At 46.8% G+C, this 26,842-nt stretch overlaps 2 protein-coding genes across 4 annotated transcripts; one reads left to right on the forward strand and one right to left on the reverse strand.

The window, feature by feature from the left end:
* Nucleotides 1-143: 143 nt before the first annotated feature.
* On the reverse strand, nucleotides 144-1,758 carry TRAPPC1 (trafficking protein particle complex subunit 1). Its single transcript, XM_055406420.2, has 5 exons — nucleotides 1,711-1,758; nucleotides 1,492-1,590; nucleotides 1,270-1,340; nucleotides 825-963; nucleotides 144-546 (listed from the first exon to the last, which is right to left on the reverse strand). The coding sequence occupies exons 2-5, from the start codon at nucleotides 1,588-1,590 to the stop codon at nucleotides 418-420; spliced, it is 438 nt and encodes a 145-aa protein (XP_055262395.1). The 5' UTR covers nucleotides 1,711-1,758; the 3' UTR covers nucleotides 144-417.
* Nucleotides 1,759-1,949: 191 nt separating this feature from the next.
* On the forward strand, nucleotides 1,950-16,556 carry CNTROB (centrobin, centriole duplication and spindle assembly protein). Of its 3 annotated transcripts, XM_088828883.1 has the most exons (20): nucleotides 1,950-2,551; nucleotides 2,973-3,111; nucleotides 3,867-3,955; nucleotides 4,207-4,288; nucleotides 4,751-4,907; nucleotides 5,814-5,930; nucleotides 6,152-6,268; nucleotides 6,579-6,677; nucleotides 7,675-7,911; nucleotides 8,214-8,360; nucleotides 11,050-11,183; nucleotides 11,769-11,894; nucleotides 12,078-12,240; nucleotides 13,246-13,507; nucleotides 14,379-14,533; nucleotides 14,796-14,859; nucleotides 15,037-15,207; nucleotides 15,345-15,480; nucleotides 15,949-16,021; nucleotides 16,250-16,556. In XM_088828883.1, the coding sequence occupies exons 3-20, from the start codon at nucleotides 3,868-3,870 to the stop codon at nucleotides 16,373-16,375; spliced, it is 2,454 nt and encodes an 817-aa protein (XP_088685009.1). In that variant the 5' UTR covers nucleotides 1,950-2,551; nucleotides 2,973-3,111; nucleotide 3,867; the 3' UTR covers nucleotides 16,376-16,556. The 3 variants fall into 3 exon arrangements, 2 of the variants coding, with proteins under 2 accessions (XP_088685009.1, XP_055262372.2); XR_008683280.2 differs by having other exon boundaries at nucleotides 1,950-3,111; nucleotides 3,867-3,951; nucleotides 15,174-15,207; nucleotides 16,250-16,316; XM_055406397.2 differs by having other exon boundaries at nucleotides 1,950-3,111; nucleotides 3,867-3,951.
* Nucleotides 16,557-26,842: the final 10,286 nt, after the last annotated feature.

Consider the following 26,842-nt stretch of genomic DNA (forward strand, 5'->3'; position numbering starts at 1 on the left):
CCCAGCCCCAAACATCAGTCGTGTTGCTGTTAACAAACCCATGGACAAAGCCTCTTTTTTGGCTCAGAGGATGCAGACACCCTGGTTCAAGCCTCCATGAGAAGGGCAGGCCCCAATCAACCACTCAAACTGACACGCTCAGGTCCCAGAGGGTGATAAAAAGTTTATTCTGTACTTCTCAGAGTCAGGTAGGGGATCAAACTGGAGAGAGGACCTGGTTTGGAGGTGTAGGGACTCCAGTAGGCTGCCTTCCTGTGAAGGGCTTTAGGCTGTTCCCCTAGGAGGGCTACCAAGGGGCTTGACCAGGCTGGGGGACTGGGGTGGTAGGGCTTGTAGCAGGAGCCCTAGGATGATTCAGGTTAGGTTGGGCCCAAGGCAGACAGCGATTCTTCTGAGGGGTGAGGTAGAGTGCTTCCTTCAGCCAGCCCGGGTGGAGAAGAAGGGCAGAGAGCGGACATAGGAATCTAGTCGGGAGCGGAAGAGCTCACTTTGCACAGTCTGGCCAAGCGGGCACAAGGGATTCTTCACCACCAGCTCCACATATAGCTGTGAAGAGGGAGGGTATTAAAGCCAGGTTTTGAACACTTCTTTTCAACCTCACAGGTGTGTGAATGCACAGGGATCAAGGGCTGGGAGGCAAACCCTTTGAGAAGAAACTGGTGGTGGGAGTGTATAAAGACATAAAGGTCCTGAGAAAACCCAGGGTGCCTACTGTACTGTAGAGGTACAGTACAGTAGGATTAGGGCAGGGATGGAGTCTTGGGGCTCTAATTGAGCATGGCTGTTGAGGCTTTGGGAGCAGGGTCCTAGGGACTGGCACTGACCGCACTGTAGATGTGGTGCAGCACATCTCGGATGGGCCCCACGCCCAAGTCTGTATTCATGACAACCTTGATCCCAGTGGGCGTCTCGTAGTAATGGAGTTTGTAACGGCTAGTTTGGAAGGCTAAGAAGCCGTCCTTCCTGCAGGGATGGGGAGGAATGTTAAGGAATGGGAGCGGAAACTCTCCCAAAGAGATACTTCTGATTCCCTCTAGACAGACTCCCTCTTAGACACCTCGCAGCTTCACCTTTCACTGTAGCCCCCGTGCCCAACCTCTCTAACCTTCTCTTCCCCACCGCCACTTCTGCCAGCTCCTGAATTCTCGTTCCTGACTCAGCTCTCTGTCTCCTTACCCTCTCTGGGGACTAAAGCCCCTCCCACTCCAGAAAGTACCCCCTCCCCATCCGTTCCCTCCTTCCCTCAACAACCCCTCCGATTCCGCGTACATGTCTAGCGGGGACATCTTGCTGACAAACGAACGGATAGAGAAGAGCATCCCGTACATCAGCTTGTACTCCTGGAGGGAGAGGGGCAGAATTAGCTCTCTGTTGTAAAGGAGACGGGGTAGGGGTGGGAACGAGCCAGGGTTTGGAGAAAAGGGGCTGGACTGGGACTATGTGCATTTGGAGATGCGAGGTCACCCGAGTGGCGCGGGGCCCTCTCGTCACCTCCTCCTTAGGGATCCCCGCTTGCTTCTTGCGGTGCCACTCGCTGTAATGCAGACACACTCCATTTCGGTCAAACAGGTACAAGTTGTGGACAGTCATCTGCAAGGCAGAGAATGTGAGCCTCTCTCCGGGACCGCTCACACCCCGTTGGCTCCAGTTCTCAGTCCGGAGGATCCCTCCAACCAGACGGGGACCTCTCCCCTCCTCCCCCGGACTCACCGGAACTGCTCCGAGTGCCCGTCACTCGACACTTCCGGTTTTCGTGGATCCCCGCCCCATCGGGTCAAAGCGTCGCAGCAATAACTCCGCCCCATACCTGCTTCAGCCAATCCGTGGCGCCGAGTCTGGGCATGCGCCTCTAAAGCTCTGCGCTGCCGAAGCTGGGAGCGGCTGAAAGCACTGTATCCTGGGCTGGTGACGTCATCGAAGCGAGTGAGGCGGAGCTGCGGAAGGTGGGCGGGAGCCTGCCAACGGTTTTGAGTGTTGGGAAGGGCGCGAGAAGTGGGGTCTTTTGGGTCTTCGCCTACCGCGTCTCAGGGGGAGGGGGCATTCCCTAGTTCCCACCTTGGCAAACTGCAGGGCTGAGGACTGGAGGTGTGGGGAGTAGTCGGAACGGGGTGATCGAGGTAGGGGATCTCAGGCTAGACTGGAGCGCCTGAGCGTATTTTTTTAGGGCCATCAGAGGGTGTGATTTGAGTGTTCACAAACTTTCTTTTGGGGTAGTAGGGAGGGAGGGATTCTAGGGAGCCGTGCTACGGCTTTCTTGCCCGGAGGGATTGGAGGGGATATACCATAGAGTTGATCCTGGATGGAACGGGTGCATGGGCGAAGAGGAGCGGTGGGGAGCGTGAGGTTCCTGCCTCGCTGAGACCGGAGCCAGTTGAGGGGCACAAAAGACAGCTGGGCGGAAATTAGGCCCCTATTGGATTTGGGTCCGTTTCTGTTTGCGCATTCTGGGTGTGAGAACTGAAGAGCTCAGTGGACTATGAGAGCCTGGCCCAGAAGCTGAACTGCAGCTTTCAGCGCTCCAAAGGAACTGCAGTGGTGCGCCTGCCCCGCAGTAGGTCTTCCATCCCCACCCTCTCCTTGCTGCACCCGCCTTTTCCTCTGTTCCCAGGAGCTGTGGAAAGAAATCCTTTTGTCCTCTCCCATGGCCTCTGGAACTGTTGGAAACCTTTCCTTTAACCAGAAAGGCTCCATACCCTCATTCAAGAAGAATCCCTCGCTCGGAGTCTTCCTCTTTTCTCCCAAATCTTCCTTCTCCCAGTACTTACTCCCCTGGGCTCTCCTAAAGCAGAACCAGTAGTTCCCACCTCTGCTGTCTCCAGTTGTCTCTTCCCTGTACTCATGGCAACATCAGCTGCCAGCCCCAGTTCACCCCTACGGGCCAAGGACCTCCTGAGTGAGTCATCAGAAGCCCCTGGGCTGAACCAAGTGTCCTCTGAGGTGACCTCCCAGCTGTATACTTCTTTGCACCTCAGTCATCAGGCTGAGAGCACAGCCCGAGCCCAGCTGTATTTACCCGCCGCCTCCCCACCTCCCCATGATGTGTTGGATGGCTTGGCCCAAGAACTGAGTCACAGCTTGTCAGTGGGATTGGAGAACAACGTGAAGAAAAAGGTGAGGGAGGTCTGTCTTGTACACCTCTAGGGTCTTGGGATTGGGGGTGGTAAAAAAAAAAAAAGAGCTTACTGAGATTTGAGCTCCTGTTGTTGGATTCCATAATTTCTTTTAACTACACAGTCAGCCATGCTTGTTCCTGTGAGCAAATGTTGATGAGAGTCTTGAGCCACTCATAATAAGTTATGAGACTTAATGGTGAGACTTCCTTTTTTTTTTCTTCAGAGACACCCATGGGGTAGGTTGCTGTGCTTTAACTGGGATGTGGGTGCTGGAAATGAGGATAAGGGTTCTTCATCCCAAGAGGAAACTAGGGATTTAAGGAAAATATTCTAAGATCCTTTCGTCTTGAAACTGTTTTGATTGTATGGTTCAAAATTTGGCATGTAAATCATTAAAACATAGTTTAATCAATTATACATGTTACAGAGAAGATAGTGTCAGGTATAACACATATCATAACCGATCTGCAGACTGGCTAGGCCTCCCAGAGTTTGAAAAACTGATAGCTGTGGACAGCAGAGTCTTTAGTTGCTCTCTAGTTGGAAGGAATCCTCACCACTCTTACCTTAAGATGCCCAGTTAATTCATTTGCATTATCTCTCTGGCTTCCATAGACAATTGAGTCAGTTCTATTTTTCTTGCTTTCCAAAGTGTGAGAGTAAAAATTCTTGGGCCTTAGGGGCCATTCGATACCATCTACCCTGGATTCAGTATGGATTATTGCATCTAATTTCTGCATTGCTTTTTTCTAGGATGGTTCCAAGCATATCTTTGAGATGGAGACTGTTCGGGGTCAGCTCCAGAGCATGCTCCAAACCTCACGTGATGCGGCTTATCGTGAGTGATTTTCTATAAAGGAGAACCTATATTTAAGGTGTGGGGAAAAGTAGAGAAAGCTAGCAGAATATGTATGGGCTGGAGACCTAGAGTCAGAGATAAGAGATTTCAGGAGAAAAGGCTCCCATTTTTAGGGAGAGAGGCAGGAGGAGTGGGTGAATTAGAAAGGAAGGACCACTCCTCTCTTCTCCTTCAAGTGATCCCTGATCCCATCCTTACCTGACCCTGGCTGTGGGTCCCTCTGGCTGCCTGCAGGGGATCCCCCAACTCCAGGTGCCGACTCTGAGAGACGGGAAGAGGACTCCTTTGACAGTGACAGCACAGCCACCTTGCTTAAGTGAGTTCTCCCTGGGGTTCTCCTAGCTGCCTTCCTCTCTTTCGTGAAAAGCCAAGTGTCGCTTAGTTCTCCCTTTGCTGCTTTTGTACCTCTTAAGGACCTAAGATGCTTGTCACTTAGCTTTCAGTTTTTACCCTTTCTTGCCTTTCTTCTATCCTGCTTACTCCTTTGGGAACATAGGCATCCACTGCTTAGTACCTGGCTTTCTAGGTCCTTCCTCCTCCAGAAGAATTAGCTCTTTTCTGCTGTGACTCGTGCTATAGGGAGCGTGGAGTAGAGGAAGGAGTACTATGGAGTGACTCACAAAGCCTGTGTGCTCTCTAGGGCTCTGTCATTTTTCTATGTAACTTTGTGACTTTGGGCATGGCTTGTGCCCTGAGTTGTAGTTTCCTTATTTGTAAAATGTCTGGAAATGGGACTCTGGATCTCCCATCCCTACTGTTCTCTACCTGATCTGTTCAGCACCCGACCGCTGCAAGACCTGTCTCCATCCAGCTCAGCCCAGGCCTTTGAGGAGTTGTTCCCCCGCTACACCAGCCTTCGGCCAGGGCCCCCGCTCAACCCCCCAGATTTTCAGGGACTGAGAGATGCACTGGATTCAGAGCATACTCGTCGCAAGGTGAGATATAAAGGCTTCCTTTTGACAGAAGCAAAGATTAGAAATAGGGCCAAGTGCTAAAAGTTTAAAGTCCTGCAAGCTAGGATTGTACTCAAATGGCTCTCCTGTGAGGAAGGCCTTCTTTGACCATCCTGTCTAGGATGGCACACCTCCCCTCCAGGCATTCCTTCAGATCATTCTGTTATTTCTTTCATATAGTTTATCAAAGTCTGGTATGTCTTGTTTGTTTCCCCTCTTTAAAACCTAAGCTCTACATGGGTCACAGCTTATCTTGTTCAGCAGTGTCTTCCTAAAGTCTAGAACATACCCAACACAAACAAATACTCTGTACATGTTTGGTGAATGAACAACACATTGTTGGCTTGTGTAAAGCTACTGGTGATATAATGAGCTTTTATATGTATGGGCTGGAGACCTAGAGCCTTTCTGAAGGGGGCAGCAAGCAGGATGAGGCAGAGGAACAGTCGGAATTATTGGTTGTATTGTCATTTTTGGAACCTTCTCTTCCTCTATTTTAAACTGCCTGGGCGTGAATGAAAGGCTTTCCCCTTTCCCCTTGCCACGCTGAATCGTTGTGTCCGGTATGCTTCTTAAGGCAGGAGTAGCTTCTCACTCTTTGCAGCGTGGACTACTGCACCCCTGCCGAAATGTTCATGGAAATTTTTCTCAGAAGATCTAGGAAAGGGAAGAGGCTGGAAACCAAACCTCTGCTTCCTGAGGTGGTAGAGGAAGGCACTGGAGATCTCAGGCTCCAGAATTCCTAACTCTCCTTCTTCAAACCTGTTCTGTTCTTGGGACCCAAGCTCCCTGTCTCCAGCCCATTTCCCCCATAGAGAAGCTGGAAAGTTTGGAGCTTTGGTCAAACTAAGGGTGGCAATACCCAGACCCCCTCACCCTTCTTCCCAGCATTGTGAGCGCCATATTCAGAACTTGCAGACCCGTGTCCTTGAGCTTCAGCAACAGTTAGCCGTGGCCGTGACTGCTGACCGAAAGAAAGATATCATGATTGAACAACTGGATAAGGTGCCAGGGGAGCGGAATGCGGGTGGGTCTCTCCATGAGGGGCACCAAGGAATATAGGGGGAGGCCAACCAACATTTGTTTGTTCACATTAGGAGTTGGGGGTGGGTAAGTGCTGGGTCTGCTGACCACTGGAAAAAGGTGGCTGTTGGCCCTGCTTGTGTGGACACAGAGAGGGAAGAAAAATTATTTGAAATTCTGTGTGACCTCCTTCCTTTCCTGAGACCCTGGCCCGCGTGGTGGAGGGCTGGAACCGGCATGAAGCTGAGCGGACAGAGGTGCTTCGGGGACTCCAGGAGGAACGGCAGGCAGCGGAACTCACAAGAAGCAAGCAGCAGGAGGTGGGCAACCAGGATCATGAGGCATTAGAACCTGGGTCACTGATGGCTGGATGGGGGAGGAACCAGGGTTCCTCACAGGTTGACCTCCAGCTTGCCGTAGCTAGCCTGACAATTCTCCTGTGTCCTCTCCCTTCAGTGTTTCTGCTGTCAGACTTGCATGGTTGATGTCTGCTCAGCTCTCCTCAATCCCTCTGGCCCTCAAGTCATTTAGTTAACCCTTGCTTTTAAAGTTTAAGTTGTTAATGATTTTCGAAGGGTAGCATGCAGGGATTCTCCTCAGTTTCTTCATCCTGTGTTTTCTCCCTGAAAGACAGTAACCCGCCTTGAACAAAGCCTTTCTGAGGCCATGGAGGCCCTGAGTCGTGAGCAGGAAGGTGCCCGACTGCAGCAACGGGAAAAAGAGACACTGGTGAGAATGCTTGCCTGGGTTAATTCCAATAAAGGCTGGTCCTTACTTCTAGAGGGATACGGATTTTTTTTGTTTGTTTGCACCCGTGGCATGCAAGATCTTAGTTCCTCGACCAGGGATTGAACCCAGGCCCCCCCCAAGTTGGGAGCAAGGAGTCTTAACCACTGGACTGCCAGGGAAGTCTGGGGATATGGGCTTTTGGTGGGTTGTGGGAGTTCATAATTTGAGTTGCACCAGAGCAAAGTGTGTTCTTCAAAACACTAGTTCTGCTAGGTACTCTACAGAAAGTGAGCTCTGCCATCAAGCCAGTTTGAGAGACTCTGCAAATTGTATCCTCATTAGAATCATTTGGGAATTATTTTTAAATATAGATTTCTTGGGTCCTTTCCCTGAGGTTTTGATATATGAGGGGTTGGGGATCCTAAATATTTTCAGAAAGATATGGGGGTGAGACTTAGGTTTCTCATTGCTGAAATGATAAGATGATTACCCACATGAAGTAGTAGCCAGGTTTAGAATTTCTTGCATGCATGACACATGCTTGCTACATGCATACTGGTACTGACATTCCTAACCGTCCAAGAGTGCTGGTGGTGGCTGCTGGTTGGCTAGTACACGTTTGTAAGGCTGAATTTTCTAGTCTTTGTGGAATTCCTTTTGATGACAGTGGTGACTACAGGCCAGACATTGTGCTAAATGCTTTATATACCCTTTTAACTTTAATCCACACAAGGTGAACTGTAATATGCCCACTTTACAAGTAAGGGTGGTGCCTCAGAACCCAAAGTAAATGCAGAGCTGGGATTCAGACAGATTTGAGCCCAGGTCTACCTAATTCTGAAACTCTTATTTACCATATTGACATTCCATGGACTTGTTAACTGTTGCGTTTTCATGGATATAATTCTGAGCAGGCACATTGTATGGAGGTGAGGCGGCAAGTTGCTGGTCTCCTGAAGGCATGCTAAGATCTTGGTTTTCTCCTGGGTCTGTTTAGGAGGAGGAGAGGCAGGCTCTGACCCTGAGCTTGGAGCTAGAACAGCAGCGCTGCCGAGTCTTGCAGGAAGAAAGGGATGAGGCCCGGTCGGGACAACTCAGTGAACGTCGACAGCTGGAGACACTGCAGGTGGCCCTCGAAGAAGAACGGCGGAGCTGGGCCCAGCAGGAGCACCAGCTGAAGGAGCGCTACCAGGCGCTGCAGGAGGAGAGGCAGGCTCAGCTGGAAAGGGAGAAGGTAGAAGGGGCAGTTGAGGAACAGATGAAGGACAAAATAATTGAATGAGACAGATGTCAGAATACACGGTGTAGTGGAGCAGGCTGGAGAGTGAAGGAGAGAAGACTGAGAGGGTAAGGCCTGCAGGAAGGGCCGGGGGCATTAAATATACGGAAAACTGAAGTGTGAGATTCAACAGAGATGAGGAAATAGGTCACAGGTGAAGAGGAAGGGAGCTTGGGTCTTAGGGTATGGGAGGGTGAAATCAGGGAATAGAGTCAGGAAATGAGATACAAACTGAAGTCTGGATTGCCCTTTCTTAGGGGAACACCCAGAGGGAGGCCCAGGCTGCCCTGGAGGCCCAGCAGCAGCTGGCCTTGGTGCAGTCTGAGGTGCGGCGGTTGGAAGGAGAGCTGGATACAGCTCGGAGAGAGAGAGACGCCTTGCAACTGGAGATGAGCCTGGTGCAGGTCAGGAGGCTGAGGTTCTAGGGGAGTGTCCCTGCCAGGGAGATGGAGGTCTGAGGCAAAGTGGCTTCAGTAGTCAGGGCAGACACTCCCATTTCTAACTAGAATTTTGGCTTTTATGTGTAAAATGTATGTTAAGGGCAAATTAATGAGTTTCTGAGAGACTTCTTTCCTTATTGATAGTTGACTTAAGGAGACACCAAATTTCTGGGTTAGAGAGGCCAGTTTTGAGAGAACACACTTTTCACTTAGCCTGTTGAATTGGAGGGCTGACCACACGGAAACTAATTTATCATGGAGGGCCAAGGGTAAAGACGTTAGTAAACAATTCAGTAGTAATTTATAAGCCCCTGAACTGGTGCCAGCTGCATGCATGAATGTGTGCATTCAGTAAACCTACTGAACAACTCCTGTGTGTAAGCTCTGGGCTGGGATAATCCTAACACAGTCCCAGCGACTAGGGAGCTTACCAGTTACATGGGGAGCTTGTCTAGCACACACATTTTTGAAGGAGTATGATTAATAATTTAGAAAAGTGTTAGTCGCTCAATCATGTCCGACTCTTTACAACCCTATGGACGGTAGCCCGCCAGGCTCCTCCCTCCATGGGATTCTCCAGGCAAGAATACTAAAGTGGGTTGCCATTCCCTTCTTTAGGGAATCTTCCCCACCCAGGGATTGAACCCAGGCCTCCTGCATTGCAGGCAGATTCTTTACCACTGAATCACCAGGGAAGCCCTAGAGTAAGCCCTTAGAGTAAGAATAACTATTTTTAAAAATATTTGGCCGTACAGTGTCTTAGTTGTGGCATGTGGGATCTTGTTGTGTGACCAGAGATCAAACCCAGTCCCCCTGCAGTGGGAGCACAGAGTCTTAGCCACTGGACCACCAGGGAAGTCACCTTTATATCTTATTTTGTCTTGCCTACTGGGTGTTTATTTTTCTTTCTCTTCATCTTTTAGAGTCATTATTCTCATTTCACTTTTTTTTCAGTCAGCTTATTTTAAAGTCTTAAAATCAGTTTCTGTTTAAATTCTCAAAGTTAATTTATCAGATGTAAATAGCCAAGACAGAAAGGAGCCATCAATTCTATATGGATGAGTCAAAGTAGTCTTCCCAGAGAACTCTAAAAAATATTTTTAAGATATGAATAAAAGTGATCTGTAATACAAGTTCAAGTGTACAGAAGTACACAGTATTGATTGCCTTCTCATATCATATCACTTTGTGTGTATCCTTTCAGAACTTTTTCATATGCGTTTATGGGCTGGTGCTTTAAAAAAATGTATATATATATATATATATATATGCATTCACTGCAACTTGTTTTTACCTTGTAATATATCATAGACATCTTTCCATGTCAACACATACAGATGTACATCATTTTTTTTAAAGAATTATATTGCAATAAATGTATGAATCATCCTTTTGATGAGAAATTTACCCTGATGCCAATTTTTTTCACTATTAAAAATAACGCTGGGGACTTCCCTGGTGGTCCAGTGGTTAAAAATCTACCTTCCAATGCAGGGGACGAAGGATGAATCCCTGGTCTGGGAACGAAGATCCCACATGCCATGGGGCAACTAAGCCCATGAGCTGCAACTAGAGAAGCCTGCACACTGCAATGGAGACTCAGCACAGCTTAAAAAAAAACGAAAGTACTGCATGGAATTCCCTGGCCGACCAAAGCTTGGGACTCCACGCTTCCACTGCAGAGGGCACAAATTCAGTCAGTGGTCAGGGAACTAAGATTCTGTAAGCTGTAGCATGGCCAAAAATAAATAATGCTGCAGTGAACATCATTGTACATGATTCTTTGGCATTCCTTCTGTAGGATAGATTCCTTAAACTGAAATTGCCAGCTCAGAGGGAGAGTATATATCATTAAGATTTTTCATTAAAAAATTTTGGGTGGGGATTATTTTATAATGTGTAATCACTAAGTCACTATGTTGTACACCTGAAACTTAAAAAAAAATTAGGTAATGAGATACTTAGAACAGATAAAATCATTCATGGAAACAGAAAGTAGGGTGGTGATTGTTAGGGGCTGGGGAGGGAAAATGGGGAGTTGTTCAGTGGGTATAGAGTTTCAGTTTTACAAGATGAACAATTTCTAGAGCTCTGTACAACAATGTGAGTATAGTTAATGCTACACTTAAAAATGGTAAGTTTTGTATTACCTGAGAAGATAAGCTTTGTATATGCGTTTCTTACCATAATTTTTAAAAATTAAAAAGAATTTAGGTAATTTCAAGGAGTTAAATAAATATATTTTTAAAAAGCACACAAAAAAAGTTTGTATTGTCCAAGGTCCTGGTTTTATAAGGAAAGGAAACCGCTTTCACTCCTTGGGGCGAAATTCTTTCTTTTGTACCTCAGACGTATGAGGGAATGTTGGTGCGTGGATCTTTTTTTTTTTTTAAATCTCAGTTTTATTTTTTTTACTTTACAATATTGTATTGGTTTTGTCATACATTGTCATGAATCCGCCATGGGTGTACATGTGTTTCCCATCCTGAACCCCCTCCCACCTCCCTCCCCATCCCATCCCTCTGGGTCATCCCAGTGCACCAGCCCTGAGCACCCTTTTTAAATCTACCTTACATCCTTCATCCCCTTCTAAGCCCAAACAGAATGGAGCTGACAATGACCTCCCCAACCCACCCACTTGCTTTACTCCCAGGCCCGGTATGAAAGCCAGCGGATCCAGATGGAGTCGGAGCTGGCAGTGCAGCTGGAGCAGCGGGTGACCGAGCGGCTGGCTCAGGCGCAGGAGAGCAGCCTTCGGCAGGCAGCCTCCCTGAGGGACCATCACAGGTGCTTGGAGCTCGCCGGCTGCTGCCTCTCCACAGCCGCAGCAGGTGGGGGGGGGGGCACCCAGACCCTCTCAGATCCCTTTACCAGCTTCCAACACACGGCTCCTGTCTGTCTCTCGGTGGGAGACCTGCCTCCGGTTCACAGGAGAGCCAGACCTGCCTGGGGATTTTCCACTTTCCCCCCATAGGAAGGAGCACTTAGCCAATAACTGATGGCTGCAGAAATACCAATTTCTAGCTCGCTAGCCCCTCGTGTGTACAGTGCTGAGCTGAGACCTGTAGCATGTCCAGACATGCCCTTCTCCCTTCCTTCCCCTACTCCCCTACCAGCTTTTTTTTTTTTTTTCTGGAAATGCTTCTTAAATGAATCACCTTCACATAAGTCTTCATTTAAGTGTTTGCTTCTAGGGAACCCATTCAGCCGTCCTTGCTTCCTTCCTGAGCAACCCTGCCACCACCCCCCGCCAGGGCAGGGCTAGCTGGCTGGCTTGCTCGCTCACTCCCCTGTGCACACATGCTGGCTTTTTCTTACTGGATGACTTCCTTCTCCATCTTCAGTCCTGTCTTCTCACCTGTGTCCTCTCAGGAAGCAGCTGCAGGAGTTGAATGGACAGCACCAGCAGGAGTTGTCCACCCAGATGGCTCAGTTCAAGGTGGAAATAGCAGAGCGGGAGGAGCGGCAGCAGCAGGTGGCTCAGGACTATGAGCTCAGGTACCAGACTCTGGAGTCTCCATGTGAGGCCTTGATCCCTCCCTCGCAGCTGTGGTCTCTTCTGCACTGGCTCCAGCTCCTCTCACAATTTCCCGTGTCCCCCCCTTTCCTGTGGCCCTTGCTGTTCTCCGAGTCTCTGCTTTCTCCAAGGCCCGACGTCACCTCTCACGTCTTTCCTCTCAGACTGGCCCGGGAGCAGGCGCGAGTGCGGGAACTGCAGAGTGGGAACCAGCAGCTGGAGGCACAGCGGGTGGAGCTGGTGGAGCGGCTGCAGACCATGCTGCAGGCCCACTGGGAGGAGGCCACCCGGCTGCTCGGCACCACCGCCCTGCTGCCCCAGCCCCCGGTAGGCCGTCAGGGTTCTATTTAGACCCCTTCTTGGGACATCTAGCTCCCTCCCAAGGAGAGTCTGGAGTTCAGCTCCTAGGACCTGCGTTAGGAAAATTCTATGAGCTTTCCCAAAGAGTAACTGTCTCATCAAAAGCCGTCTTTTTGCCGTGGCTGCCACTTGCCCAGACTGGCCCCACAGCACTGGGCACCAGCCTCTTCTCCCAGCCCAAGAGAGGGTAACACACGATGCTAGTTTTGCCAAAGGGCAGCTGAAGTAACTGTGATGGAAAGAGTCAATCCTGCCCTTGGGAGTCTCAACCCTCTCCCTCCCTCTGTTGGCATCTCCTACTTCCTTCTTTTAACAATTAAGCTTTTAATATTAGCTAAAAATTTTGGGGGATAGATAATAATGTCCACATAATAATTTTACAAAACAAAAGGGACATCCTCACTGGTCCAGGGGTTAAGGCTCAGCCTTCCAATGCAGGGGCACACGTTCAGTCTCTGGTTGGAAAGCTAAGGTTCCCCCATGCCATGCGTGCAGTCAAAAATTTTAAAACATAATAAAAAAACAACCAAACTGTTCAAAAAGGTATATGGTGAAAAGTAATCTCCATACTATGCCTACACCTCAGTCTCCTGGTTCCTCCCCCAAGAAGCAGCAGCTGTTACTGGTGTCTTAAGTGTATCCCACCCCCAACCCCCTACAGAAACATTGCCTTCTATACACAGTTGTATGACTTATTTAACCAAGTGCTTGTTGGTGGATATTAAAGTTATTTCCTGTGTTTTGCTTCTACAAATAGTGCTGCAGAAAATGTCATTAATATGTTTTGGTTCAGTATATCTATACAGTTTCTATAAATGGAATTGTAGAATCAAAAATATACATTTTAAAATTCGTCAGAAATCTGATAGATGTTCCTAAATCCCCTTCTAAGGACGTTCTACTAATCTGTAATCTTATTAAAGTGTCTGTGGCACGTCTCATCTCTTTAAGTGCACCCTCTCTTGTGCCCAGGTTCCCCCCGCTGGCCCCTCCAGCCCTGGGCCGCAGGAACCAGAGAAGGGGGAGAGGAGGATCTGGATGGTGCCCCCCATGGCCGTGGCCCTGAAGCCCGTGTTGCAGCAGAGCCGGGAAACGCAGGAGGAGCTGCCTGGGGTGCTACCGCCTGTTCTCTGTAGCCCCTCCCCAGATCTTAGCCTTCTGCTGGGCCCCACTTTCCAGAGCCAGCATTCCTTCCAGCCCCTGGAGCCAAAGCCGGACCTCACGTCATCTTCAGGTGCCTGGGGACAGAAGTCACCAGGTTCCCCTTCCCCTCACTGACTGACTCTCTCCTAACCTAAATTCCTGTCTGCTGGGGGCTTGAGCATTCTGTTTCCCAGATGTCCTAGAGACTGTCCATTACCAGGAGCAGAACTCCCCTCTAGTTGGTTCAAATACAGGGAGTTAGACTCTAGGAAATGGGACATATGAGAACTGAAGTTGGCACCAGGGGCTGCTGGGAACAACACAGCTGTTCCTCCTCGCTCTGGGCCTACCTGGGCTCTGGACTCTGCTTCTTCCTCCTGAAGGACCGGCCCTCTCCCCATCTTGGGTTCTTGCTCTCGCCACTTTGGTTTGCACGTGGCTTTGAGCAGCTGTGACGCCGACTCTAGCAAGACTCTAGACAAGCTGCCTTTGTTTCTTGGGCCCAAGTTTAAAGAGAGGCGGTCTGGTGGGTTGGTAACCGTCCCTCAGATCAGCCGATCCTGAGCTGTGACCACGCCTGATCCAGTCAGTGTGACTTGGGTGAGTGGGGTGCTCCATGTGGTGAAAATAAGACAACCCAGGTTGAAGTAAGCACGAGGGCATGTTCCAGTGAAAGAGCCAGAACATGTCTGTTCATCTTTAAGCATTCTGTGCTGTGGCAGGATTTATTCAGTCAGCATCCAGGGACCACAGCCTTCCCCTTCTGTCTGCTTTTCTGTCTTAGAATTCAGTTGTGCCCAGCTCCCAGTTGCCTTCAATTCTTCCCTCTCCAGCTGTGCTCATCTTCTAGCTGCGAAGCCCCACTTATGTGTGACAGGTCCCCTCCTTCCAGGCCTTGAGCAAGCTGCCTGGTGGAGGAGCCCCTCCCCCTACAGCACACCCCACCCTGTTTCACTGTACAGTGGAGGCCTTCTCTGCAGTTGGGACCTTCCATCCGGATCACCGGGCAGAGCGACCGTTCCCTGAGGAAGACCCTGGGTCTGAGGGGGATGGCTTCCTGAAGGAAGGCCTGCCACCCCCTTCCCAGCTGCAGGGCCTCAAGCATTTTTTACACCAGGTAAGAGGGCCCACCTGTCCCATCTTGCTTTCTCCTTCCCTTCTTCATTTTCTCTTCCTACTCTGAGAGGCGAGGACTCTGGCCTTTTAGGATTAAGACTTTATCCCAGTTTCTGCCTCTCCCAGTCCCCCTTATTTCTGTTGCAGCAGTTCCTTCTGGAACTTAGGAGACCAGCTCTTACCTCCTCCCCGCTGCTTCCTGCAGACCCTGAGGTCTCTTTCTTCAGTGGTCCTCAGGGAGCCCTACTGTCTTGTCCCTCTAGCTCCTGGAGACTGCGCCCCAGAGCCACGAGAATCCCTCCGTTGACCAGCTTCCCCCTAAGCCTGGTGAGCGCCAACTCTGAAGAAGTTTGGGGCTGGGCCTGAAAGAGGCAGGAGATCCACTTACCAGGGCTGGGTCTTAAGGAGCTGGCAAAGGTTACAAAGCCCCATGAAGGCTAAGACTGTTGGGATTCCTTGGCTTTTCCCCCATTTCCTCATCCTGAATCTCATTCCTTTGGCTAGGTCCTCTGACTGCCCCATCTTGGGAGGAAACCCCTCAGGTGGCACGCCTCCCGCCCCCTGTCCATAAAACTAAAGTTCCCTTAGCCATGGCGTCCAGTCTTTTCCGGGTCCATGAGCTTCCCTTGGCCCCTTCACAGAGCGGCGGTCCCAGTGGTGGCTCCCCAGAGAGAGGTAAGCAGGTCCTGGTTTACAGGTAGGTCTCAGGTGTGGAGCCGGTACCTGGAACTGAAGGCCCTTCTGGGCTCTGGGAGCTGGGATAAGGGCTGGGGCCAGCCCAGGATGATGATCATTCCTGATGTATCTCTCAGGTGGAGATGGGCCTGCATCCTCGAGGCAGCTGATGGAAGTGTCTCAGCTGTTACGACTTTACCAAGCTCGGGGCTGGGAGGCACTGCCTGCCGAGGATCTGCTGCTTTACCTGAAGAGGCTGGAACACGGCGGCGGGTACCACCCTGGGAGGGAAGGGAGAAGGGCCTAGACTGAAGGAATCTGGACTGTGAATGGGAAGAACATGGAGTGTGTCACCTATTGCGTGGTGTCCTCTGTCCTTTTCTGGGGAAGAAGTGAGGGTAGATTGGAGTCTCCTCCTCTTCCTCCATCTCTCACTCTTCCCCACCTTTCTTTTGTCGCTTCTTTTCTTTTGGTTTGTTTTTCGCTTCTTAAAAAATCTCTTCTGCATGTTTTTCTACTTTAATTTTTTCCTCTTTACCCTGAAGCTCAGAACTGAGAGTCCTAGGACTGTGATGACCTAGTATAACTCAGTATGTGACTCCACTCATGTTTCCTCTTATTGGATCCCTGGGTCTAAATTATTTGTTCTTAAGAGACAGCACCAGGAAGTAGCTCTTCTCCCCCAGTGTTGGGGAGAGTGGGGAGCAGCTGCCCCTCCTCATCCCCTGATCTGTATGGCAGGACTGACAGCCGAGGGGAAAATGCCCCCAGAAGGAACACAGACTCCCGCTTGGGTGAGATCCCCCGGAAAGAGGTGAGGAAAGTAGGGCTGGGTGAAGGGGTGGGGGGCTCTCACTGACTCATCCCTCACCCTCCACATGATTGCCCCGGCCCCACTGACCGGGATCCCATTTTCTATAGTGTGGCCCTTCCCCTTTGCTGTCTGATTCCAGCCTTCCCCACATACAACACCTTTCCTCAGGAGCGGGGTACTGGGAGAACATGACACTGAGTTTTTCTTCTCTCTCCCTTCAACTCTTAGGTTCCCTCCCAGGCTCTCCCTCGCCGCCTCGCTGTAGCCCCTAAGACTGACAAACCTCCAGCTCGGAAGAGAAGTGGGCACCCCGCCCCTGGTGGTGTGAGAAGTCGGGGGGGAATCTGGAGATAAGCCCTTCACCTTTCTCTTCCTTGGCCTCTTATTTTTATTATTATCATTTTAATAAATCTGGTAGTCTGTATTAGAGTCTCTGACTCATAGGCACTCGGAAAAGGGAGGATTTCTAGGAAACCACTTTGTGAAGAAACCTCATTCTTCTCTTTGAGTATGTTTTTTATATGTTTCTATTTCATATTCTGTGGAAAAAGACACGACTGCTTTGAAAGAAAACAGTCTTTGACTAGATTTCTGAAGTGTAGGTGAACGAAGGCTCCGTGTTTCCAGAGTAAAACCTACAGGGTGACTAGCTCTGGTCGGTTGTGGAATTATGGGACTCTTATTTTCTTTTATATATCTCTGTATTTTCCAACTGTTCTGAAACACATATGTGTTACTTAATAATCAGAAAAACACATTTAATTAAAAAAACGTTATTATATAAAGAGTTTGAGTAAAAATGTTATATTGGGAAGACAGTTTTCTCTTTCAGGAGCAGATAATTCTTTCAGTCGTGTTAGTAGGATCCTGACTGTTAGATTCTGCTCCAGTCAGCCCACATATTATGGCTTCACTCTTCCGGCTGTGAAAAATGTAGAAAAGACTACAGTGCTGGCAAGGAAAAAAAGGCCATGATTGTGAAAACTTTCATCTTCATACCAAAATGAACAAAGAGAAACAATATTAAAGAAGAAAATGAGATGAATGTGAAACTATGAAAGGCCCCAGCTTCATAGTACAAACCCTGAAAAACCCATAGAACAATTTAGATGAAACTGAAGGATGGTGCCTTGGGACCTTCCAGCTCCAGAGCGCAGTGCCGAGTGCAGATGGTGGTAAATATGATTCCGAATGGCCCAGTCCTAGGTGGGCATTTGAGGGACAGAGCTTACTAGATTCTGTGAGGAGGGTGGGGTCCTTCTATGTGCCCCTAAATTATTTGGTTAGCTCCAGGATAGACTTGACAGAATATAGACTCACATACTGTTTTATAGTAACAATAGTCAGCCCTGCATACCCTTGGGTTCTCTTATCTGCAGAGTCAACAAGCTTTGGATCAAAAATATTGGGGAAAAAAAATTACAGAAAGTTTCAAAATGCAAAACTTGCATATGCTGCACACCAGCAACTAACTTTTACATAGCTTTTACATTTTATTTATAGCTATTTGTATAGTATGAGATAAGTAGTCTAGAGATGATTTAAAGTGTATGGGAGGGTGAGGACTTCCTTGGTGGTCCAGTGGCTAAGACTCCCAATGTTGGGGGCCCCAGTTCAATCCTTAGAGAGCTAGATACCACATGCCGCAACTAAGCATTCCACATGTTGAAATGAAGACTGATGATCCTGCATGCTGCAACTAAGACCTGGTACAGCCACATAAGTACTTTTCAAAAATAAAGTGTCCAGGAGGATGTGCACAGATTATAATGCAAACCTTTTGTTGTTTTTTATGTAGGACTTGAGCTCATCTGTGGATGTTGGTATCTGCAGGGTGTCCCACAACCTATGCCCTACTTTGGATATCAAGGGACCACTGTATTTTCTTCCACCTTAAAGTAACTTTCTAGCTCCCAGGGGAGGAAAGAGAAGATGAAAAACCCACGAACAGCAGGTGTGCTGGTTCTCCTGCTGTAGCTCAAGGGGACAGCTTGTCATCGGTCCTGCCTAGTATCCTGGCAAAGAAACAAGAGTTGCACCAGCTGGGGAACTTCTCAAGGCCAATCTCAACTCACCTTTGGAAATGTTTGCTTTTCTTTTTTACTTCAAGTGCCTAGAATTATTTGACCAAACTCTGTGATTGATACCAGCATTGGGAGGAAATAGTTTTATACCATTTTTAAAAACTGGCAAAATGAACACCCAGTCTTCCCTCATTATCTTTTGGATTCCAACCTGCCACCCTCAGTCAACATGCCCTTCATTTTTCTTGACATGAAGGACGGTGTGGAGAATATTTCCCAACTCTCCAGAACTAAATCAGAAAAGGGCATAGTGCTGACTTAACTATTTTGTGAGCTAGTTATAGTAAGACAACTTTGATTTTTAAAAATATATTGTGCCCCCTTTAAAAGTCTGTTTCTTCACCAAAACACAGCAAAGAGGCTGAGGAGGAGGAGAAAACCCAGCCAATCACTTTCTTCCTCCATAATCATCTTGAGAATGTTTTGAGAGGCGAAGAAACCAAAAGGAAAGTTTTGGGGAGCTCCATAATAGCACACATACAGAGAAGCTGGGGACAGTCTTTAAACTGGCTACCCTTGGTGCGGACAACGTGTGGTGTGGGATTTTGTCTCCTGAGAACTCCCACAGCTGCTGGGGGTGGGGCTGGGGTGGTTCCAGTGGTGGAGTATGTGAGGGTGAAGGCTGAAGGCTAAGCTGCTATAAGCAAGTCCAGTGGCTTTGGGCAAGGTTTATTTCCCGGGTAATGGTCCACAGCAGTGGGATGGGCCTGCTCCATGTGGCCACCTGGGTCTCAGATGTTTTCCATCTTGTCACTCAGCAGTCCCCAGATCACTGTCACTGTGTGTACTGTTGAAGCAAGAAATGGTGACATGTCCTGTTGCCATGTAGGACTCTCAGCTGGCAAGAAGGAGAAAGAGCCACAGGCAATGTCTTAAGAACCACCCCCATACTTGGAAATGCCACACATCGATTTTGCTTATATTTCGTTGGTAAGACCTTGGTCACATGGCCACATCTGATTGCAAGCAAGATTGGAAAGATAGCCTAGCTGGCTACCATGTATACATGGATTACTCCATTACCATGTAAGCACTAAGGAGAAGGAGAGAATGGATTTTGGTACTTGGAGACAGCTCTAGGGAGTAGGACCTCAGAGAAAGTAATTACTGGGACAACCCAGGGTCATCAGTATTGACTGACTGTGCAGATAGTGAAAAAGCATGTTGGGCATATGTAAATTAGTCCAAGCTGCACAATTGGTCTAAATAGCCCCTCCAAAACAGAATCAAGGAAGGAAAAAGGAGAGAACTTAAATTCTAACCAGGATTCTTTTTGAGAGAAAAAAATACGGAAAAAAGAGGACAAGAGATTTGGGTTAAGAAGCTGGCTTGAGAGACTTCTGTTTCTAGAGTTTGAGCCTCAAGTAAATATTGATAGTAAAGGATTATAATCCATTCAATTAAATAAATCATGGGTCCACACAGATACAAGTAAACTAATACAACTTTGGGGACTCCCTGGTGGTCCAGTGGTTAAGAATCCACCTTCCAATGTAGCAAACTTGGGTTCAACCACATACCACAGGGCAACTAAGCCAAGCCCTGAAACCAGAGAATGCTGTATGCCACAACAATGGTCCTGCATGCCACAACTAAGACCCGACACAGCCAAATAAATTTAAAAAAAATTTTTAAGTTTGACAAGGTACAGAGTAATTACACAGTTTCAAAGTACATCCCGGGGCTTCCCAGGTGACACAAACAATCTGCCTACCAATGCAGGAGACGTAGGTTCTATCCCTGGGTTGGGAAGAACCCCTGGAGGAGGAAATGGCAACACACTCCGATATTTCTTGCCTGGAAAATCCTATGGAGAGGGGAACCTGGCAGGTTACAGTCCATGGGGTCACAGATTCAGACACGACTGAACATGCACACACACAAAGTACATACCTCAAAGTACTAATTACAAAGGGTAACTTCTCTGGCTGAGCCACCTTCATCAAGTGATCAAAGTGAACTTCACCAGTATGGGTCAAATCTAAATCATGTGCAACCTGAGAAGATGACAGGAGAAAAGAGCATCTGGCCAGATTTCTGCCGAAGGTCACAGCCTGAATTTAATTACGAAGAAGTGGCAGACGAGCACTAACAGAGACACCCTTCAAAATCATCGTCCTGTCATTTTCAAAATCATGTCAAAGTCATGTAAGTCAAGAAAAGCAACCGCCACAGACATGAAAGCCGAACACGGCACATGATTCTGTACTAGACCGTTTCTTTATCCAGAACTTCTTTAGGACAACTGGTGGAACTTGGGAAAAAAAAGCCTGAGGATTAGATGGTAATGATGGGTCAATGTCAGTTTCCTGATTTTGATGTTTGTCTTGTGGTTTTGTAGGAGAATCTCCTTCTTTGCCAGAAACAAGACTCCAGAGTATTTACAGGTGCTGAGGCTTCCTGTTGGCCACTTGCTCTCAAATAACTGAGGAGAAAATTTTATTTATATAGTACTTGCAACTTTCCTGTAAAGTTTGAAATTATTTTTCAAAAAAACCCAACCAATTTAAAAAATACCATTTATGTAGCATAATATACTTAGAAATTTAGCAGGGTAATAAAAACTTCTATAAAGGAAAAACTAACCAAGGCAGAAATAAACTTTGTACTATTTAGGAATACCTACATTATATGGTAAGGTTAAAAAAAAAAACAAAGAAACAGTATACACCAAATTCAGGATGGTGGTAACCCGGGGGATGTGGGAGAAGGTGATGTCACAGGGAGGACCCACACAGCAACATCAGGGTGTTAAGTGATATTCCACTTTTTCAAATAAAGATGTTTGTTATTGTGCTTTATAATTCATGCACACAGAGTGGCTATAGTTTTCTTGCATATCAAATATTTCATAGTAAGGAAAAAATACATGATGTTATTGCATTTATAATAGAAAAATAAGCCATATATGTAAAACTCTTTGTGTACATCTATGTTTATAAAATATGTAGAGAAAGGACTAGAAAAATACTAACAAAAGCAAAATGCCTTACAAATTTATGTTGAGCACATGTCAAATTTTATGAAGTTGCTGACAAGGGAAAGTGTAAACAAAAAAGTATTCCAGCTTGGTGGAAAGGTGCTCCTGTGGACTATAAATCCACTGATGATCGGGGCTGGGAACCTTCACCATTCAAGAAAGAGAGGGCAGGCTTCAGATGAAGAAAGATTAAGACAGGGACTTCCCTGGTGGTCTAGGGGCTAAGACCCTGCGCTTCCAATGTAGGGGCCCTGTGTTCAATCCCTGTTCAGGGAGCTAGATGACACATGTCATAACTAAAGATCCCGAATGCTGCAACTAAGACCCAGTGCAGCCAAAAGATAAGTATTTTTTTTTAAAAAAGAAGAAAGATTAAGACAGTTGAAAAGCATGGGTAATGCTCTGTAATTCTTATTCTCTATAAAACCTCACATGATCTCACTCAGTTCAGTTCAGTCACTCAGTCATGTCCAATTCTTTGTGACCCCATGGACTGCAGCATGCCAGGCTTCCCTGTCCATCCCAACTCCCAGAGCCTACTCAAACTCACGTCCATCAAATCAGTGATGCCATCCAACCACGTCATCCTCTCTTGTCCCCTTCTCCTCCCACCTTTAATCATTCCCAGTATCAGTGTCTTTTCCAATGAGTCAGTTCTCTGCATCAAGTGGCCAAAGTATTGGAGTTTCAGCTTCAACATCAGTCCTTCCAATGAACATTCAGGACTGATTTCCTCTAGGATGGACTGGTTGGATCTCCTTGCAGTCCAAGGGACTCTCAAGAGTCTTCTCCAACTCCACAGTTCAAAAACATTAATTCTTCGGTGCTCGGCTTTCTTTATAGTCCAACTCTCACATCCATACATGAATACTGGAAAAACCATAGCTTTGACTAGATAGACCTTTGTTGGTAAAGTAATGTCTCTGTTTTTTTCTCACTAGTGGTATCTTAAAGTGTATGCTTCTTTTATTTGGGTACAGAGACAACAGGAGACTTCCCTGTAGCTCAAATGGTAAATAATCTGCCTGCGAGGCAGGAGACCAGGGTTCAATCCCTGGGTTGGGAAGTTCCTTTGGAGGAGGGAATGGCAATCCACTCTAGTATTCTTGCCTAGAGAATTCCATGGACAGAGAAGCCTGGCGGGCTACAGTCTGTGGGGTCGCAAAGAGTCGGACATGACTGGACGACTAACACAGTCCACACAGAGACAACGTTACATTTAAAATGTAAATGCTTAAAAATAAATGAAATGTAAACGTTTGAAATGAACCACAATTTTTGTAATTCTCTTTGGCATTTCTTTTTTCATTGCAATATCTGGAGCCTTAGGAAAAACAAAGAAGTGGCCCCAGCACCACCCAACTCTGTCTTCTGAGCAACTCTCACTAGACCTTATTGGTACCACTTATTACTGTCTGAAAAGTCTTTTTTCCCACATACATAGATCTTTCTTTGAAAATGATAAGGTAGCAAATGTATCTAAGGGTCAAGAACTGGTGAACAAATGTCTCGTTGTATCTGTGCTGAAATGATTGAGGGCTGGCTCTGGGCTCTAAGGCCAGGATTTCAAACCACATGGTTTGGCTTCAGCACTGGTGTTTGTAGTTGAGCAGGAAGTGGTGCTACTGATGCTGATAACCATTCATCACCCCTGTGTTTTGGGATGACTGAGGAAGAATGACCAACGGCCATGAGCTGGGTGTTTGTGGGCAGCATAATACTAGGGCACTGGGAGCGGGGGAGGGGGTGGGGTTGGCGAGGGTAAATATGAAACATGAATATTTATAGGCTGTATCAGAATTTTCCAGAGCAAGAGGACAGGATGTGTGTGTGTGTTTACAGAGAGAAGAGAAGGAGGGTTCTTCTTTTTTTTAAAAAAATTTATTTATGAGGCTGAGCCAAGTCTTAGTGTTAGCATATTTGATCTTCCTTGTGGCACGTGAACTCTTAGCTCTATGTGGGATCTAGTTCCATGACCAGGGATTGAGCCCAGGCCTCCTTGTTGGTAGCATGGAGTCTTAGCCATTGGACTATCGGGGAAGACATGAGAGAGGCTTTTTTTTAGGGACTTGGCTCACTGCAGAAGCTTGGCTAGTCCAAAGTATGCAGGGTAGGCCAGCAGGCTGGAGATTCGGCAGAGCAACCACTGATAGAATTCCTTCTTGCCTGGGGAGGTCAGCATTTCTATTCAGGCCTTCAACTTATTGGATGAGCTTACCACATTATGGAAAGAAATCCGCTCTACTCAAAGTGTATCAGTTTAGTGTTAATCTCATCTTAAAAACACCTTCACAGCAACATCTAGAATGTTTGAGCAAATAGCTGGGTTCATGACCATAAAATTAACCATCATATAAATTCTGGACCAAAAGATGTTTTTCATTCTCGATCAGGTGACCATAGAGAATCTCCCATAAGCCATCAGTACAGTGAGTGGCAGCATGACAGATTCAGTCCTCAACTTTTTAATATATCTTTTATATAGATAATTTATATAATAATAACCCCAAACTGCCATTTTAGGCTGGATTTGGGCCTTTGTACATCAGCAAATGGGCCAACATATCAAGGTATGTGACAGCAAGTCACATCAGTTCAGTCTCTCAGTCATGTCCGACTCTTTGTGACCCCATGAACCGCAGCACGCCAGGCCTCCCTGTCCATCACCAACTCCCAGAGTCCTCCCAAACCCATGTCCACTGAGTCAGTGATTCCATCCAACCACCTCATCCTGTCATCCCCTTCTCCTCCTGCCCTCAATCTTTCCCAGCATCAGGGTCTTTTCCAATGAGTCAGCTCTTGGCATCAGGGGGACAAAGGATTGGAGTTTCAGCTTCAGCATCAGTCCTTCCAATGAATATTCAGGATTGATCTCATTTAGGATGGACTGGTTGGATCTCCTTGCAGTCCAAGGGACTCTCAAGAGTCTTCTCCAACACCACAGTTCAAAAGCATCAGTTCTTCGGTGCTCAGCTTTCTTCACTGTCCAACTCTCACATCCATACATGACCACTGGAAAAATCATAGCTTTGACTAGTTGGACCTTTGTTGGCGAAGTAATGTCTCTGCTTTTTGATATGCTGTCTAGGTTGGTCATAACTTTGCTTCCAAGGAATAAGCGTCTTTTAATTTCATGGCTGCAGTCACCATCTGCAGTGATTTTGGAGCCCAGAAAAATAAAATCAGTCAGTTTCCACTGTTTTCCCATTTATTTGCCATGAAGTGATGGGACCAGCTGCCATGATCTTAGTTTTCTGAATGTTGAGCTTTAAACCAACTTGTTCACTCTCCTCTTTCACTTTCATCAAGAGGCTCTTTAGTTCTTCTTCAGTTTCTGCCATAAGGGTGGTGTCATCTGCATATCTGAGGTTATTGATCTTTCTCCCGGCAATCTTTATTCCAGCTTGTGCTTCCTCCAGCCCAGCGTTTCTCATGATGTACTCTGCATATAAGTTAAATAAGCAAGGTGACAATATACAGCCTTGACATACTCCTTTTCCTATTTGGAACCAGTCTGTTGTTCCATGTCCAGTTCTAACTGTTGCTTCCTGACCTGCATACAGGTTTCTCAGGAGGCAGGTCAGGTGGTCTGGTATTCCCATCTCTTTCAGAATTTTCCACAGTTTATTGTGATCCACACAGTCAAAGGCTTTGGCATAGTCAATAAAGCAGAAATAGATCACATAGTAGTGTAAAATTGTATATAGGTACATTTGAATAATGTATCAAACTATTAAATTTATTTTTTAAAAGAGTAAAAAACAGAAAAAACAGTGGCCAATTTTATCAAGAAAACAATTGAGATACATGAAAAACTAGGTGGATTCAAAGGAGCAAACCTTTAAGTTTTAATGGGCTTCATCGGGCTTAAGCCTGTATGTTTATCACTTATGCTCAGGATTCAACTGCTTATTTTCATGTCTGTTGTTCCCACTAGATCCTAATCAGCTTGAAATAGGGCCTGCATTGTACTGCTTTGAAGTCCAGGATTCAAGCCCACAGCCTGGCATAGAAAATTTGCTCAATTGATGTTTGTTGACTGGAGTTTTTAAAACTTGATTTTCTCTTCTAAAGCTTGCTCATGGCAGCATGTTCAGAACACAAACACGATTATAAGTAAGAAAATTGAAATCACCTGAAATTCTGTCACCCAGAGAATCACATCAAAGATCTTTCTCTACCTGGGCCTCCACCCAAGCATCCTCAATTTACCTGGTATTTCAGATTCTGTCCCTGCCTCTCATGGTTCAGCCTGGAGTTGGGGGTCAGGGGTGGGGAGTACATTTATCCCACACTCACTCCCTCCATTTCACCCCTCAGTCTTAGTCTCAGGAGTGAAGAGTCCAGCTCCATTCCATTTGCTACCATCCTTCCCATTGCCCACGTGCATGTGAGCATGTGCTAAGTTGCTCCAGTCGTGTCCAACTCATTGCAACCCTATGGAGCCCACAAGACTCCACTGTCCATGGGGATTCTCCAGGCAAAAATACTGGAGTGGTTTGCCATACCCTCCTCCAGGGGATCTTCTCGACTGAGCATTCAATGCAACTCATGTCTCCTGCATTGACAGGAGGGTTCTTTACCACTAGTGCCACCTAGGAAGCCTCTCATTGCCCACAGGGCCTCCCTAAACTGTGAAAGTTTGAAAGCCAACAAAAGGGGACGTCCCTGGTGGTCCAGCAGCTAAGACTCCATGGTCTCAATGCAGGGGGCCCAGGTTTGATCCCTGACTAGAGAACTAGATCCCACACACCACAACTAAGACCTGGTGCACCCAAATAAAAAATAATAATATTTTTTTAAAAAACCTCAGCAAAAGACTTTCGTTTTCTTGTGTGTTCAAATAGCATCATCCTTTCCCTGAGGCAGTGAATTCAGAACACTTGAAAGAGTAAATGAGAAAAGGTTTACTAGGAAAAATGGGGAAAAGGTGGATAGGTTTTTTAAATTATTATTATATCTATGCAATTATTTTATATGTATTTTATCTATATTAATTATAATCTAAATTATTTCTGTGTAAGTGAAGGGATCCAAATTATACCATAATAGCATAAAAGTGATTTTGAGTTGAAGACATTTGAGAATCAACAGATACAGAAAGAGGCTTTGTCTGAACCCTCCTTTAACTGACTAAAAGCAGAAACTTCTGGGATTGAAAGTACTATATATCCCCTCTCCGGGAAGTTTCATGGCCTTGAAGAAAACCACATCACTTACATAAATAAACATTATCACAAACGATCTTATCTCCCATAAAAGCCCATTTGTCTTTGTTAAAGAAACCCTTTGTTCTTCCCATAGAACTTTTTCTCCCTACTCCCTCTCCCCTCTTCAGTTCAGTTCAGTTGCTCCGTCGTGTCTGACTCTTTGCGACTCCATGGACTGCACCAAACCAGGCTTCCCTGTCCATCACCAACTCCAGGAGCTTGCTCAAACTCATGTCCATTGAGTCGGTGATGCTATCCAACCATCTCATCATGTTGTCCCCTTCTCAAACTCCTATCTCTATTTACTAAGTCAAGTTATTTCTTTGTGAGCTCCTGCCTACATATGTGAATAAGCTTTGCCTCTTCTAATACATCTTTTGTCAGTTTAATTTCTTGGCCCCCATTATAATACTACTGCAGTAGGTCACCTAAGGCTAGAATCCCTCTGTAGGAGCTGGAGTCCCTAAATCCTACCTAAATCTTTATAAGAAGATGCTAAAATCAGACTTCCCTGATAGTCCAGTGGTTAAGAATCTGCCTGTCAATG

This window comes from Moschus berezovskii, chromosome 20 (assembly GCF_049115385.1).
Source record: "Moschus berezovskii isolate FMDL1 chromosome 20, NW_MosBer_1.0, whole genome shotgun sequence".
In the NCBI taxonomy this organism is placed as follows: Eukaryota; Metazoa; Chordata; class Mammalia; order Artiodactyla; family Moschidae; genus Moschus; species Moschus berezovskii.

Excerpts from the sequence above, each read along its gene's own strand:
- TRAPPC1 (XM_055406420.2), bottom strand. The coding sequence starts at position 1,590 with ATGACTGTCCACAACTTGTACCTGTTTGACCGAAATGGAGTGTGTCTG. Across the intron at positions 1,341-1,491 it reads CGGGGATCCCTAAGGAGGAG|GAGTACAAGCTGATGTACGG; the intron begins GTGACGAGAGGG and ends CTCTCCCTCCAG. Across the intron at positions 964-1,269 it reads AAGATGTCCCCGCTAGACAT|GAAGGACGGCTTCTTAGCCT; the intron begins GTACGCGGAATC and ends CCATCCCTGCAG.
- CNTROB (XM_055406397.2), top strand. The coding sequence starts at position 2,839 with ATGGCAACATCAGCTGCCAGCCCCAGTTCACCCCTACGGGCCAAGGAC. Across the intron at positions 5,931-6,151 it reads TGATTGAACAACTGGATAAG|ACCCTGGCCCGCGTGGTGGA; the intron begins GTGCCAGGGGAG and ends TCCTTTCCTGAG. Across the intron at positions 14,860-15,036 it reads CCAGCTTCCCCCTAAGCCTG|GTCCTCTGACTGCCCCATCT; the intron begins GTGAGCGCCAAC and ends TCCTTTGGCTAG.